At 46.8% G+C, this 14,939-nt stretch overlaps 1 protein-coding gene across 2 annotated transcripts in view; it reads left to right on the forward strand.

Moving 5' to 3' along the window:
* Nucleotides 1-14,939, forward strand: part of znf423 (zinc finger protein 423) — a 175,002-nt gene that overhangs the window by 82,693 nt on the left and 77,370 nt on the right. For both annotated transcript variants that reach the window (XM_058076285.1, XM_058076286.1), the window contains exons 4-18: nt 348-525; nt 1,775-1,899; nt 2,016-2,097; nt 2,198-2,273; nt 3,496-3,776; nt 3,856-4,139; nt 4,439-4,819; nt 6,172-6,353; nt 6,986-7,525; nt 7,603-7,753; nt 7,860-8,423; nt 8,515-8,699; nt 8,927-9,339; nt 9,564-9,774; nt 11,628-11,712. In XM_058076285.1, coding sequence (XP_057932268.1) covers nt 348-525; nt 1,775-1,899; nt 2,016-2,097; nt 2,198-2,273; nt 3,496-3,776; nt 3,856-4,139; nt 4,439-4,819; nt 6,172-6,353; nt 6,986-7,525; nt 7,603-7,753; nt 7,860-8,423; nt 8,515-8,699; nt 8,927-9,339; nt 9,564-9,774; nt 11,628-11,712 — 3,738 coding nt within the window. The remainder of the gene's footprint in view (nt 1-347; nt 526-1,774; nt 1,900-2,015; nt 2,098-2,197; nt 2,274-3,495; nt 3,777-3,855; nt 4,140-4,438; nt 4,820-6,171; nt 6,354-6,985; nt 7,526-7,602; nt 7,754-7,859; nt 8,424-8,514; nt 8,700-8,926; nt 9,340-9,563; nt 9,775-11,627; nt 11,713-14,939) is intronic.

Raw genomic sequence — 14,939 nt, forward strand, 5'->3', positions numbered from 1 at the left:
TGTCTCTTTCTTCTGTTTCGTTCTCTTTATCTCTGCCACCCTCATTTGCCTTCTGTGTTTGCTTGCATGTGTGTGTGTGTGTGTGTGTAACCAGGATAAATGTGTTTATTTTTTTGTTTATACACTCTCTTTCTCATTTGAGAACTCCCACAGGCTGTCTCTCTCCTTCCAAGAAAGATGTAACTTGGTATTAATCATTCTAATGCTCCCTGTTTTACCCCTTCTCTGTCTGTGTTCTAATTGCAATCCTGTGGCTATGTACTTTTTCTCTTCGGCAAGCAGTACATCTGAAGTACTTTAAAACAACATCCACGTCTGCCCCTCCCCTTTTTTATTTTATTTGCCAGACGGTGATGACGATCCAGCCGGGCTGTCCTGGGTGCCGTCCTCACCCTCCAGTAAGGACGTGGCGTCGCCTTCTCAGATGCCCGACGGATGCTGCGATCTGGGCACGGCCACGGGCGGCGAGGAGGAAGGAGGCGCGGGTCTGCCGTACCCGTGTCAGTTCTGCGATAAGTCCTTCAGGTGTGACTCCCGAGTCTAGACGTTTAGCGTTATTTTTAAAGGTTTTAGAAAAACACCCTTTTTGCCAGTCAGCTGGTTGGTCGATCAGTGAAAGGAGCCTATCCCAGCTGTCTTAGGGCGAGAGGTCTGGTGGCCAGCCAATCCCAGGGCACATATAGACAAACAACCATTCACACTCACATTCATACCTATGGACAATTTGGAGTGGCTAATTAACCTAGCATGTTTTTGGAATGTGGGAGGAAACCGGAGTACCCGGAGAAAACCCACGCATGCACGGGGAGAACTCCACATAGAGATGGCAGAGGGTGGAATTGAACTCGGGTCTCCTAGCTGTGAGGCCTGCATGCTAACCACTCGTTCACCGTGCAACCTGATCAGCAAAACTCTGCATCAAAATCTGGGAAATGTTAGTCCGGGTTCCCATCGATGCTTGATGTCCAACCCTAATTATAACTTAATAATAATAATTATTATTATAAATGCTCCACACAGCGGTTTTCAAACTGGGGGGCGCATTTTCAAGATGGTCTTTAGTTTTGATATAAACTATTCACACATCATCATCATTCACAGTGGGATATTGTATCATAATATTGGAGGATGCAGAACGGTGGACGAGTGGTTAGCACGCAGGCCTCACAGTTCGTAGACCCGAGTTCGATTCCACCCTCGGCCATCTCTGTGTGGAGTTTGCATGTTCTCCCCGTGCATGCGTGGGTTTTCTCCGGGTACTCCGGTTTCCTCCCACATTCCAAAAACATGCTAGGTTAATTAGCCACTCCAAATTGTCCATAGGTATGAATGTGAGTGTGAATGGTTGTTTGTCTAGTATATGTGCCCTGGGATTGGCTGGCCACCAGTCCAGGGTGTACCCCGCCTTTCGCCCCAAGACTGCTGGGATAGGCTCCAGCACCCCCAAAGACAGCTGGGATAGGCTCCAGCACCCTCGACACCCTGGTGAGGATAAGTGGAAGAAAATGAATGAATATAATTTCATCTCCAAAAGGGAGGCACCGAAAAAATATTGTGTGCCACCCTGACCAACAAAGTAGGCGTGGTCGGGGATGAGCCTGCCGAATCCGAGCATGTACTTCATTAAAATAAAGCAAAATAAAGTAAAATAAAATTTCATTTTGGAAGCCCCCTGAAATGAGCAAGGCAGCACCTCTTTCAGCGGTAATGGAACCACTCGCATCATAAGCCACGCCACTTGTGTTTCACTTTCACGTTCCACGTCTAATTCCAGCCGGCTGAGCTACCTGAAGCGCCACGAGCAGATCCACAGTGACAAGCTGCCTTTCAAGTGCACCTTCTGCAGTCGTCTCTTTAAGCACAAGAGGAGCAGAGACCGCCATGTCAAACTCCACACGGGTCAGCTCCCAAATCCTTTTCTATTCTTTCTGCTCGGAAGTGGAAAAAGGTCGGTAGCGAGACAAGCGCTTCCACACAAAAACCATGTTCTCTTCCTCGTCTGTCAACCAATCCAGGGGATAAGAAGTACAGCTGTCAGGAGTGCGAAGCTGCATTTTCTCGCTCTGATCATCTGAAGATCCATCTGAAGACACACAGGTAAAGCCTCCCTCAGATGTCACGCTCGCTGGATGTCTGATTTCAAATGTCTTTGATTGTCATTGATCTTGGCTGTGATTTTTCCAATTCACGCGTTCAGTTCCAGCAAACCGTTTAAGTGCAGCGTGTGCAAACGAGGCTTCTCCTCCACTTCGTCCCTGCAGAGCCACATGCAGGTATGCTTACTGCCGCCTTTATTTTACATTTTACCCGTCATACACGCTCCTTATGTGAGGCACAGACGTCTTTCTCTTTGCTGTGGGTTCTAAAGACGTACAAACGGATAAAAGGAGGTAGATCATCAATGCACTTAACGGGACGCACATATTCTGCATGCTATTAAACCGCCTCCAATTGGTATAATGTACAATTAGTATCATTTATATTTTTATTTTGGTGTCAAAAACGGACTTTTTCTTGGCGTATCACCACAACCTAACTCAGGGGTGGGCAAACTACGGCCCGGGGGCCACATCCGGCCCGCCAAGTGTTTGAATACGGCCCGCCCAATCTTTCAAAAGTATTTCATTTAAACTGAACATACAACCTGGCGGTGGCACGGCGGTCTAGTGGTTAGCGCGCAGACCTCACAGCTAGGAGACCAGGGTTCAATTCCACCTTCGGCCATCTCTGTGTGGAGTTTGCATGTTCTTCCCGTGCATGCGTGGGTTTTCTCCGGGTACTCCGGTTTCCTCCCACATTCCAAAAACATGCTAGGTTAATTAGCCACTCCAAATTGTCCATAGGTATGAATGTGAGTGTGAATGGTTGTTTGTCTATATGTGCCCTGTGATTGGCTGGCCACCAGTCCAGGGTGTACCCCGCCTCTCGCCCGAAGACAGCTGGGATAGGCTCCAGCACCCCCGTGACCCTCGTGAGGAAAAAGCGGTAGAAAATGAATGAATGAATGAATACAACCTGGCATCATGGCCTGAGCCAACCTTTTGATGGTTGTATCAATTTCGTTGTTTGACATGGTCTGTTGTTTACAAAGTGCTCCTGAAAAAAGAGACACAAGCACATAATAATAATAAAAATTAAAATAATAATTATTATATTATTATTATAAATATTATGATTATTATATTTATTATATTAATGCTAATTATTATATTAATTATATATAATAATATTGTCATATTTGCATATTTTACATAATAATAATATAATAATTATTATTTTAATTTTATTTTAATTATTATAATATTTTATTATTTTTTAAATATTTAAATATAAATATAAAATAATAAATAATAATAGCAGATTGCATGACAATTTTACAGATACAATAATACCAGGTGGACTGTTACATGTAAAATATATAGTCTGCCCCCCCCCCCGGCCCGCGAGTCAAAAAGTTTGCCCACCCCTGACCTAACTCCTTTCTCTGTGCGGCAGGCTCACCGAAAGAACAGAGAGCACCTTGCGCTGAGAAGCGAGAAGAACGGAGGGAAGAAGGGCGCTGGTGGAGACGTGGACCCGGAACAGGACCTGTACATGTGTGATTACTGTGAGGAGACCTTCAGCCAAACGGACGAGCTGGAGAAACACGTCCTCACCCGGCACCCTCAACTGTCCGACCGCGCCGACTTGCAGTGCATCCACTGTCCCGAGATCTTTCTGGACGAGGCCTCACTCATCACCCACATTGAAACGCAGCATGCCAACCGCAAGCACAAGTAAAGCGCCATCTTTTTTATGAACTCCACTCAAAAAGCAATACAAGACTTGGACATTTAGATTTTTTGTGATCTCCAGATGCCCCGTTTGTTCGGAACAATTCCCGTCTGTGGAGGACGTCTACTGCCACCTCGACAGCCACCGCCAACCCGACTCGTCCAATCACAGTGCGGCCAGTCCCGACCCGGCGCTGGGGAGCGTCGCTTCCATGAGTTCGGCTACTCCAGACTCCAGCGCCAGCCTGGAGAGAGGATCCACACCTGACTCCACCCTGAAGCCCAGCCAGGGCAGCGAACGAGGCCGCCGGAGAGGCAACGACAGCGGGGAGGAGATGGCGATAAGCTTGGGGCATCCAGGTGGAGGTGTGCTTTGACCCGCCGTTGATTTACACTCCTCATATTCCAGCAGCCGTGTTTATTCTTCTCACGGGACAACACTGTGGACCCGTCCGTGTACGGCTTGTATAGCAGTATAGATTTATCCTCGCCTGATATCGACTCAGCCCTGCCGGTATTGTCCAAATACTCCTACTAAGCAAGTACCGACATAATTGTGTCTCGCCCGGCGTCAAGCACGGCGGTGGTAGTGCAGTCCCTTGAGAAGACGTATGTGAGATGCTGTTGATTTATTTAACTGACCCAGGATGCGTCCACCTCCACAGGTGGAAGAGGAAGCTGGGGTAAAGTGACATACTCTTGCCCTTACTGCTCAAAGAGAGACTTCAATAGCCTGGCTGTGTTGGAGATCCATCTAAAGACCATCCACGCCGACAAGCCACAGCAGAGCCATACGTGTCAGCTCTGCCTGGACACCTTGCCCACGCTCTACAATCTCAACGAACATGTGCGCAAAGCCCACCGTGCCAGCGGAGGAGCCACGAGCCCGGCCGCCGCGGCTTTTCCTCTGCTGCAGTTCACCAACGTCACAGCGTTCCATTGCAACTACTGTCCGGACATGTTTGGAGACATCAACTCACTGCAGGAACATATCAGAGTTTCTCACTGTCTACCTGGTGGGATCATGGCCGGCTCCACCACGTTAGGTGAGGACAATGCTCTCGTGAACATATGGAATGGACAACAAAAACAAAAGTACTCATAGTCTCCCTCCAGGCGGCACAGCGGTCGTGGTTGACCAGGGTTCAATTCCACCCTCAGGCATCTCTGTGTGGAGTTTGCATGTTCCCCCCGTGCATGCGTGGGTTTTCTCCGGGTACTCCGGTTTCCTCCCACATTCCAAAAACATGCTAGGTTAATTAGCCACTCCAAATTGTCCATAGGTATGAATGTGAGTGTGAATGGTTGTTTGTCTATATGTGCCCTGTGATTGGCTGGCCACCAGTCCAGGGTGTACCCCGCCTCAGCTGGGATAGGCTCCAGCACCCCCGCGACCCTTGTGAGGGTAAGCAGTAGAAAATGAATGAATGGTTTTTGCACTCTTTTTGTGGGGAACTGATATTTCCCTGAAACTTAACTATGTTCTACTGCTGATTACTAAAGAACAAAAGAAGGTAGGAACAAACACACTTTTTTTTACTGCTGATGAAAGATGGGGGGGGTTTCTGCACGTTGTCGAGTGGTTAGCGTGCAGGCCTCACAGCTAGAGGACCCGAGTTCGATTCCAGTTTGCATGTTCTCCCCGTGCATGCGTGGGTTTTCTCCGGGTACTCCGGTTTCCTCCCACATTCCAAAAACATGCTAGGTTAATTAGCCACTCCAAATTGTCCATAGGTATGAATGTGAGTGTGAATGGTTGTTTGTCTATATGTGCCCTGTGATTGGCTGGCCACCAGTCCAGGGTGTACCCCGCCTCTCACCCCAAGACAGCTGGGATAGGCTCCAGCACCCCCGCGACCCTCGTGAGGGTCCCCCCATATTGTTATCCACACCAAAATAATAATCCTACATTTTGTGGATCTTTTGGTACAGTATCCTTACAAAGTATCCACAATTGGAGATGTTAAAGAATCCGGGATCCCGACGGTGATCCGGATGACCTGCTCTTCCGTATCACATTCCCGACAATTCCTGAAAATGTCATCCAAATCCATTTGGCACTTTTCAAGTTATTTTGAACACAAAAAGATGCAACACACATAATAGTACACATAATATGTACATTGGATGGATGGATGGAACCCAGTGCATTCACAATTTGGGTGGGGAGGGCAGTGAACCGTGTGTTAAAAAAATAAATAAATAAAAAAATAATAATAAAGAAAAAAAATTGCAATTAATACGGCCATTTCACTATTTTTTTTTCGCAATTTCCCCCCCTTAATTTTTCCCCTCATTATTCAAAGTAGGTCATGTAATGGGATGAATGCCGGTCCAGTGTCAAGCTGCTTACTCTGTTTACGGTATCTGTTAGTAACATTACGGTACTCCACCACAGAAGGGAACCATGCCTTCTTCTGCAACCAGTGCTCGATGGGATTCCTCACCGAGTCTTCGTTGACGGAACATATTCAACAGACGCACTGCACGTCAGCCGTGGTGGGCGGGGCTGCGTCTGGTGGAGGTGTGGCCAAACTGGAGTCTCCGGTGCTGCAGTCCGCATCCCAATCCTTCATGGAGGTAAGCAGGGAGGACGGTTTGGTCTGAAAAGGTGTTTGACCCCTTCCTGATTTGTCACACTTGAATGTTTAAACAAATTGAAATATTAGTTAATATATAATATCATTTGTTAATATTAGTTTATGACAACAAAAGTGAAGGAAAAATGCAGTTTTTAAATGAAACATTTATTATTAAAAGAAAAAAACGTCCCCAGCATCTCATTAGGATTCAGCTCAGGACTTGGACTAGGCCACTCCAAAGTCTGCATTTGTTTTTTCTTGCTGGACTTGCTGGTGAAGCAAGCAAAACAGCCTCAGACCGTCATACTACCACCACCATATTTTACTCTTCCTATGGTGTTTTTCCGAAGGTCTTTGGGATCATCGGGATATTTTCTGGCAAAATTGAGATGAGTCTTAATGTTTGAACGCCTTTGAACAGGTCTGCAGTTCTTTGGATGTTGTTGTGGGGTCTTTTGTGACTTCTTGAATGAGAAACCAGTAAGGGGACAAACACACCAATATTTCTTCAACAATAACTTCCTTCTTAGGATTAATACAAAATGAAAAAAAAATCCCAGGGAACTACGTTCTCTGATGATGACCCTTGTGCTCTCTGAAGACCTGGTACAAATTCTGTTCCATGTTCAGGTGTACTCCTGTCCGTACTGCACCAACTCTCCCATCTTCGGCTCGCTCCTCAAGCTCACCAAACACATCAAGGAGAACCACAAGAACATCCCGTTGGCCAACAACAAGAGACAAGCGAAGGTGGCCGACCTCAGCCCCGCCTCTTCTGACGTGGAGATCTCCTCCCCGAAGCGCCACAGACTGGGAGGGGACTCCACCCCGTCCATAGGGAGCAACGGGGACTACCCCTGCAACCAGTGCGATCTGCGATTCTCCAGCTTCGAGGGTTTCCAGGCGCACCTGAAGTCGCACCTGGAGATGCTGCTGAGGCGCCAGTCCTGCCCACAGTGCAACAAGGAGGACTTTGAATCCCAGGAGGCTTTGCTGCAACACCTGACTGTGCACTACACAACCACGTCCACTCAGTACGTGTGCGAGAGCTGCGACAAGCAGTTCTCCTCGGTGGATGACCTGCAGAAACACCTGCTGGACATGCACACCTTTGTTCTGTACCATTGCACACTTTGCCAAGAGGTCTTTGACTCCAAGGTCTCCATTCAGGTCAATATTTTGTTGTCGTTTGACTCGTTGCTTGTGGAACGTTTGGAAATGAAACACTTTTTCCGTTTGTCATTCAGGTTCATTTAGCAGTGAAACACAGCAATGAGAAGAAGCTGTTTCGCTGCACAGCCTGCGCCTGGGACTTCAGGAAGGAGACAGAACTTCAGCTCCACGTTAAGCATAATCACCTGGGCCAGAGGTCGGGCCTCCCTGGAGGGCTTGGAGCAGGTAGGCATGGCGGGGAGAACCTACCCTCATCGCACAAGGATGACGACTGCAGCCTTGAAGGCATCAAAAGGTTGCATTGACTCAACCCGTTTTTTTTGTCTCCTAGGTCCCAAGCCCAGGAAGTGCATCTTCTGCGGAGAGACGTTTGGAACGGAAGTGGAGCTCCAATGTCACATCACCACTCACAGCAAGAAGTTCACGTGTCGTTTCTGTGGCAAGACTTTCCATGCAATCTCGCTGTTGGAGAGACACCTCAGGGAGAAGCACTGCATCTTCGACGGGGGCAACGTCACCGGCAATGGCGGCGGCACCGGGAGCAGCAGCAGCCAGAACGGGACACCGAATGGCCTGACTCAGTCGTCCAAGAGAGGAGGGAACGGCGGCGGTGGCGGCGGCGGAGGTGCGAGCGCCACGGAAAGAACAACGGTGGCGGCGGCGGAGCAGGCCGACCTGCAGAACATGCTGCTGAAGAACAGCGTCGCCGCGGCGGCAGGCGGGCAGGGCGGCGATACCGCCAACAGCCACGAAGCCAGCGGCGGCGAGGAGGAGCTGGACAATTCCGAGCCCATGTACGCCTGTGACATCTGCGGAGCCGCCTACACCATGGAGTCCCTTCTTCAGAACCACCGCCTGCGTGACCATAACATCCGGCCAGGAGATGACGATGCCGGTGACTTTTTCTGTCGTTTACCCGCTGAGTACTTTTTATATTACTTATGAATATATATTACTAATGACCCGTTGTGTAATGTCTTTACCAGGTTCTCGAAAAAAGAAAGCGGACTTCATCAAAGGGAACCACAAGTGCAACATCTGTTCCAGAACGTTCTTTTCTGAGACCGGGCTTCGTGAGCACGCCCAGACGCACCGCGGCCCCGCCAAGCACTACATGTGTCCGATATGTGGCGAACGGTTCCCCTCGTTGTTAACCCTCACAGAACACAAGGTGCGGTAATGATGGTTGCATCATCCGTGCCATGATGTGACCGCGTCTCAGCATCGTTACTTTGTGCTCTGACGATACGGTATCATCCGCGCTATTCACGGGGGTTGGGTTGTCTTCCAGGACCCCCCTCCCTCCTCGTTATCTGACGCTTTGGCATCGTTTAACATGAGGATACGACATAGTCATGCACTATAATATAATAATAATAATCATTTCCTGTTTCCCAGGTGACCCACAGTAAGAGCCTGGACACAGGAACGTGTCGAATCTGTAAGATGCCCCTGCACAGCGAGGAGGAGTTTATAGAGCACTGCCAGATGCACCCCGACCTCCGAAACTCCCTGACGGGCTTCCGCTGTGTCGTCTGCATGCAAACCGTCACTTCGACCCTGGAGCTGAAGATCCACGGCACTTTCCACATGCAGAAACTCTCCACCGGTTCCGCTCTTGGAGGAGCCGGAGTGGGATCTGGGAACGGAGCGGGAAACGGCTCTGCGTCGTCCTCCCCCAACGGGCAGCTGCAGCAGCACAAGCTGTATAAGTGCGCTTTTTGTCTCAAAGACTTCAAGAACAAAGGCGAGCTGGTCAAGCTGGACGTCAACGGCTTGCCTTACGGCCTCTGTGCCAGCTGCATGAGCAGGTAAGAAACCCAACAATATCATGCTTCATATAGCTACACTCAACAAGAATAGTTCATATATTACGTGCGGAGTTCCCCAGGGGTCAATACTGGGACCAAAACTGTTCAAAACTGTTTTCTACCATAAGTCGTATCCAGTACGTCCCAAGCGGCCACATACCATGTCTAATCTTACATATTTTAGCTGAGTGTATGATTTCAAACATCATATCCCATACTCTCAGGGGCACTAATGGCCAGAGCCCCAACCAAGGAGGAGCTCTCACACCAGGGGACACGCAGGGGGAAAAACCCGTGTCCGGGCTCAGGTGTCCCGAGTGTGGAGTGAAGTTCGAAAGCCTGGAGGACTTGGAGAGTCACGTCCAGACGGATCACCCCGAGGTCAGCCCAGAAAGCTCCGCTGGGAAGAAGGCGGAGGCTTCGCCTGCTCCCAAGGTGAGTTAAAAATGACTTAAGTCGGCTAAACGTTTACATCTGTTGATGTGTTTCCTGCTGCATATTACGTATGTGTGTGATAGGGGTTGGGGGGGGGGGGGGGGGGTCGATGGGACTGCGCTACTTGATATTGACAGTCGGGCTCCCCGGGACCTGCGGCGTGTGTACTCCATTGTGTGTGTTGGAAGCAGTTTTCAGGGACCCTCTGTCTTGCTACCTTTTCTTTCTACATCGTCTGACAGCACAGAGACGACCATCTAGGATTAGTGTGTGTGTGTGTGTGTGTGTGTGTGTGTGTGTGTGTGTGCAAAAGCAAAGAGCCTTTGTGTATTTCTGTCTTTTTGCTTGAGTGATCACTGTGTGCAATGAATGAATAAACATGGCCGTCGCTCTTTCTGTCTTTGTTTGACTCTTTTAGATGACTGCATGTCTCATATTTGTTGCTTTAACCGTTAATATTTTATTATGTGTGAATTGTTCTGGCAAATGAAAGACATTCACTTCAGACTGTTAAGAAAGAAATAACACACAAATGTACACGCAAAACAGGACTATTTTATGTTCATTGACACCCGCAAGGCATACTGGGGAGTTTTCTGCCTGGGCGTCTTATCAGAATTTTCATTCTCGGGGTTTTGATTTGCCCGCAACCAAGTGGAATATTCAGGTTGTCTCACAAGACGTTTCACCTCGGTTCATGTGTCAATGACCGGGCGGGACACACACCATTCAGACTAGATAGGACAGGGGTGGGCAAACTGTGGCCCGGGGGCCACATGCGGCCCACCAGGCATTCGAATCCGGCCCTCCAGTTGCCTTCTAAGTATTTCAACTTTTAATATACAAACTGGCAACATGACTTGAAAGTCGGACGTCTTATTTAGTAGAAAAAATCAAGAAAACTGTAAAATTAAATGACATAGTTTGATGTGGTCTGATGTTTAAACTGCTCCTGAAAAACACATAAAGCTGATAGTATAACACTATAGATAAAACTACGCAAATAATTCAAAGAAAATTCCCAATCCCAATCCCAGGGCACATATAGACAAACAACCATTCACACTCACATTCATACCTATGGACAATTTGGAGTGGCTAATTAACCTAGCATGTTTTTGGAATGTGGGAGGAAACCGGAGTACCCGGAGAAAACCCACGCATGCACGGGGAGAACATGCAAACTCCACACAGAGATGGCCGAGGGTGGAATTGAACCCTGGTCTCCTAGCTGTGAGCTCTGCGCCCTAACCACTCTCCCACCGTGCAGCCCTTCAAGGAAAATTCTAAACATAAAATAGTTAAAATAGTGTGTGTGTTAAATATATTTTCTGCCCCCCCGGACAATTTTATTAACTCAATGCGGCCCACGAGTCAAAATATTAGCCCACCCCTGCTCGAAAGGGCTGGAATGGTTTGGCCCTTTAATGGTTCACCGTTTGGATACAGTGGAGACGCACCTCGCTTTGGGTGATATCACCTTCGTTAGCATCCCGTTCAGATGTAACGAGCGGGATCTTTGAGTGTGAGTGGGAGCTGTCCTATCTAGTCTGGCTGGTGTGTGTCCCACTAAAACGTCTTCTTTGACAACCTGAACAGTCCAGTTGAGACGTATACGAGTGTGTGAGTCATGTAATCCACATGTTACGTTTTGGTTGCACCGTGAGTGAGGGAGGGAGGCGTTCGATTTGATCACCTTCTGTTGGTTTCTGTTAGACGTTTTTACGGGCAGCTGAGTGACTTTATTTCTCTCCAAGGATGATTCTATTTAATTTTGTTTGCAAACTAGACCTTTTTGTATTTTGAAATATTTACTCAAATTCACCTGCCAACTTTGTTTCCGTCTGTCACAGAAAAAGACCTACCAGTGTATTAAGTGCCAAATGACCTTTGAGACTGAGCGGGAGATCCAGATTCATGTTGCGAATCACATGATCGGTGAGTGAGCCACAGCTACTTCTCTCTCTGCCAAGGTTATATCCGGTGTGTGTGTAATCGGTCCCTTCTAATGACCATGAAATGAATACCTACCTTCCTGGTTTTCTCATCAATGATTGGCACTTTGCAACGTCCCACTCATTCAGCAGCATTTAGTGTCGTTTTAGAGTGCGTTACTGAAAGCCGTCCGTGTATTAAAGACGGATATCTTTTACATTAAAAACATCTGCTGTGGTAAGGGAACCCTGATGCTTCATGCACGCTAGCCACGTATACATGGACTCGCTATTCGGCTGTGGTGTTTTTGTGTCCTTGTTGAAGTGTGTTGCATGTGTCGTCGTGTAATAATTCTCCCTGCGTCGCATCGCTTCTGCCTTCCTTCGGTCCGGGGGTCCGTCTGGCTTCTTTTGCCATTTGGGAGAATTTCGTCGGCGTTGCGGGTTTTGGCGGCGAGAGGGGTTGTGTCCATGCGGCACTCGTAGTCGCACAGTCGGCTACTGTTGCGCAAGTTGTCCACCGTAACAGTAGCTAGTAGCTAGCAGGACCACAACAGGAAGATGGGCTACAGCCAATCGGGACGCAGAAGACTAAAACTCTAACGGCTTGACTTGTCACAGCATTATTTTAAAAATCCACAAAAAGCGAAGCGTGACGGCACGAGGGAACATTGGATATCAAATGTCTTGTTATTTTGTGAGCAAAGTTTCCCCATTTTTACGGCATCTTCCCATTCAGGGCAGCCATCATGAACTTTCCTGCTACTTCCTTTGTATTTGATCCACTTTCAGTAAAATCCCATCCCTACACACACACACACACACACACAGGCGTTGTAGTTTTGGGTTAATTAACATGCTAATTGTGTGAAAGCCTTGCACAGAGTAATTATGAAATTGAGGCAGATTATTTTTGAAAGCGTGCCCACTTCCTATTATTACATTCCACAGAAGATCAAAAGATGTTGATATTATTTTCCATCTTTGACTTTTTCCTCGCTGACGCTTTTCTTTTTGGTTCCCTTCTCCTTTCTCGCTGTCACTGACATTTATATAAGTGCAGTGCATGTAATTCAAAGAACCGTACAATTAAGAAGAACCGTCTATTTTAAAAGTAAAAGTAGGTCCGACCACAAGCAAAGCAATTTTTTCACACAAGAAATCAAGTAAAGCCCTTCTAGACGAACAAAACGTATGTTGTATCGGGAATAATTATCACTTTAAATGGAGAAACAATGCAAAATAGTAATCATGATAATAATCATGTTTACATTTATTGAAGAGTCTTGGTGAAGAAACAACTTCCGACAGGCAGACACCATTTTCTTTTTTAATTTTTTTAATTTATTTTTTATTTTATTTTTAATTTTTTTTCAATTTATTTATTTATTTATTTATTTTTTTTCAGATGCCATCTTCATACTTTTTTTTTTTTTTTTTTACCAGGAATATAACGTCTTCATCCCATTGATGGTACTCTCAAGCGAGTCACCAACACGTAGCGTACTTCCACGGAATGATCCAGTAGAGCAAACGGACTAGATTCATTCATTCAAACAACCATTCACACTCACATTCATACCTAAGGACAATTTGGAGTTTAACCTAGCATGTTATTGGAATGTGGGAGGAAACCGGAATACCCGCAGAAAACCCACGCATGCACGGGGAGAACAGAGACGGCCAAGGGTGGGATTGAACTCGGGTCTCCTAGCTGTGCGGCCTGCCCGTTAACCACTCGTCCGCCGTGCAGCCCGATCAGCAAAACTCAAAAATCAAAATTTGTGAAATGTTAGTCCGGGTTCCCATCGATGCTCGATGCCCAACCGTAATTACAACTTAAATGCTCCACATTCGAAACCACTTGGCCACCGTGCAGCAGAGTTCTGACTTGCTCGTGGAGAGACGATCGAGTCCTGTAAGTGCGACTGTCACATTGCACGGTGGGTAATACACGATGCCCCCCACGGCCTTGTTAATTACGCTGTCAGATAACCGGAACGAGAGACGGCGTTTGGGCCAATCGAGGAAGAAAGGGCCAGCCTGCCTTGTCTTGAGGGGAATGTTTACAGCAACAAGTGTGACTTGTATGGCAGCTCTTGGAGGGAGGGGGGGTCTGGGGGGCTGGCAAATAAGTGGGCGTGAATAGAACGTATTTTCTCAAGGTGATTTCAAAGTTTTTTTTTTTCTTTCTAATTGAAAGTGTTGCTTGGTCCTGGTCCCCAATGAGGCTTTTATTTTGTTAGGATAACTGCATGTCCACCTGTCAGCAACATCAAGGTTAGGACAGTTGCCTTCCGAGAACTTAAACCTCCTACGTCGCTCACACTGCACGAAGGACACAGGAAGGAAATAAAAAAATCAGTCCAGTACAAGAATCAAATGAAATTGTAATAAAATAAGAAGAAATCGTCGGCCATGTTGCCTTCATCCTAGGCTAGTCTTGCAACAGCACACCGAATCCATGACCCCTTCTAGTATTCATAACGATGGAATCATCTTTATCCTCAACAGTCACGTGTTCGAGATCATAAGATGTCTATTTCCATTTCCATGAAGACTGCTTTCCTTTTCCTTGGTGCACTCCAGCTTGGAGACACAATGTAGTGTCAAATGTTAATTGTTTCAAATCCAATTAATCACAGTGTTTTCTGATGAATTCATTTATCATGGTTAATCGCCAATTTCAGCATTTGTATTTTATGAACATAAATGATTGACAGGACACAATTAGATGTATTTCTATGTATTACTCATTACTATTATAACTCCAAATTAAATCAAGCCAAAACACTCGTCTCTTCAATAGTAGCAGAACATTTAAATCACCTTTTTAACCAAATAGGAATTTCAGTTAAATCCACATTTTTCAGTGTAGACATAATATCTGGGATTTCCGAGCGTACTTAAACGCAGCAAATTATACTTCCCCAGTAAGAGATGAGATAATAGTTGTTTTATTCTGTTTTTCTCTTTATTTAGAGCACAAATACACCCATAATAAATGCCTTGCTGTGTTTTTGGAGCGTCCCTGAATGCATCTCGCATCTCATTGTCATTAGACCACGTCTAATGACAATGAGGAAGTGTCGTTCCGAGGAGGACTAGAGACGTGTTTGGGAGTTGGAGATACAGTACATACAGTACATAGGTTCTGTAGTGCTTGTTTTCTGTCGACACACACACACACACACACACACACACACACACACACACACACACACACACACA

This window comes from Doryrhamphus excisus, chromosome 6 (assembly GCF_030265055.1).
Source record: "Doryrhamphus excisus isolate RoL2022-K1 chromosome 6, RoL_Dexc_1.0, whole genome shotgun sequence".
Classification (NCBI taxonomy): Eukaryota; Metazoa; Chordata; class Actinopteri; order Syngnathiformes; family Syngnathidae; genus Doryrhamphus; species Doryrhamphus excisus.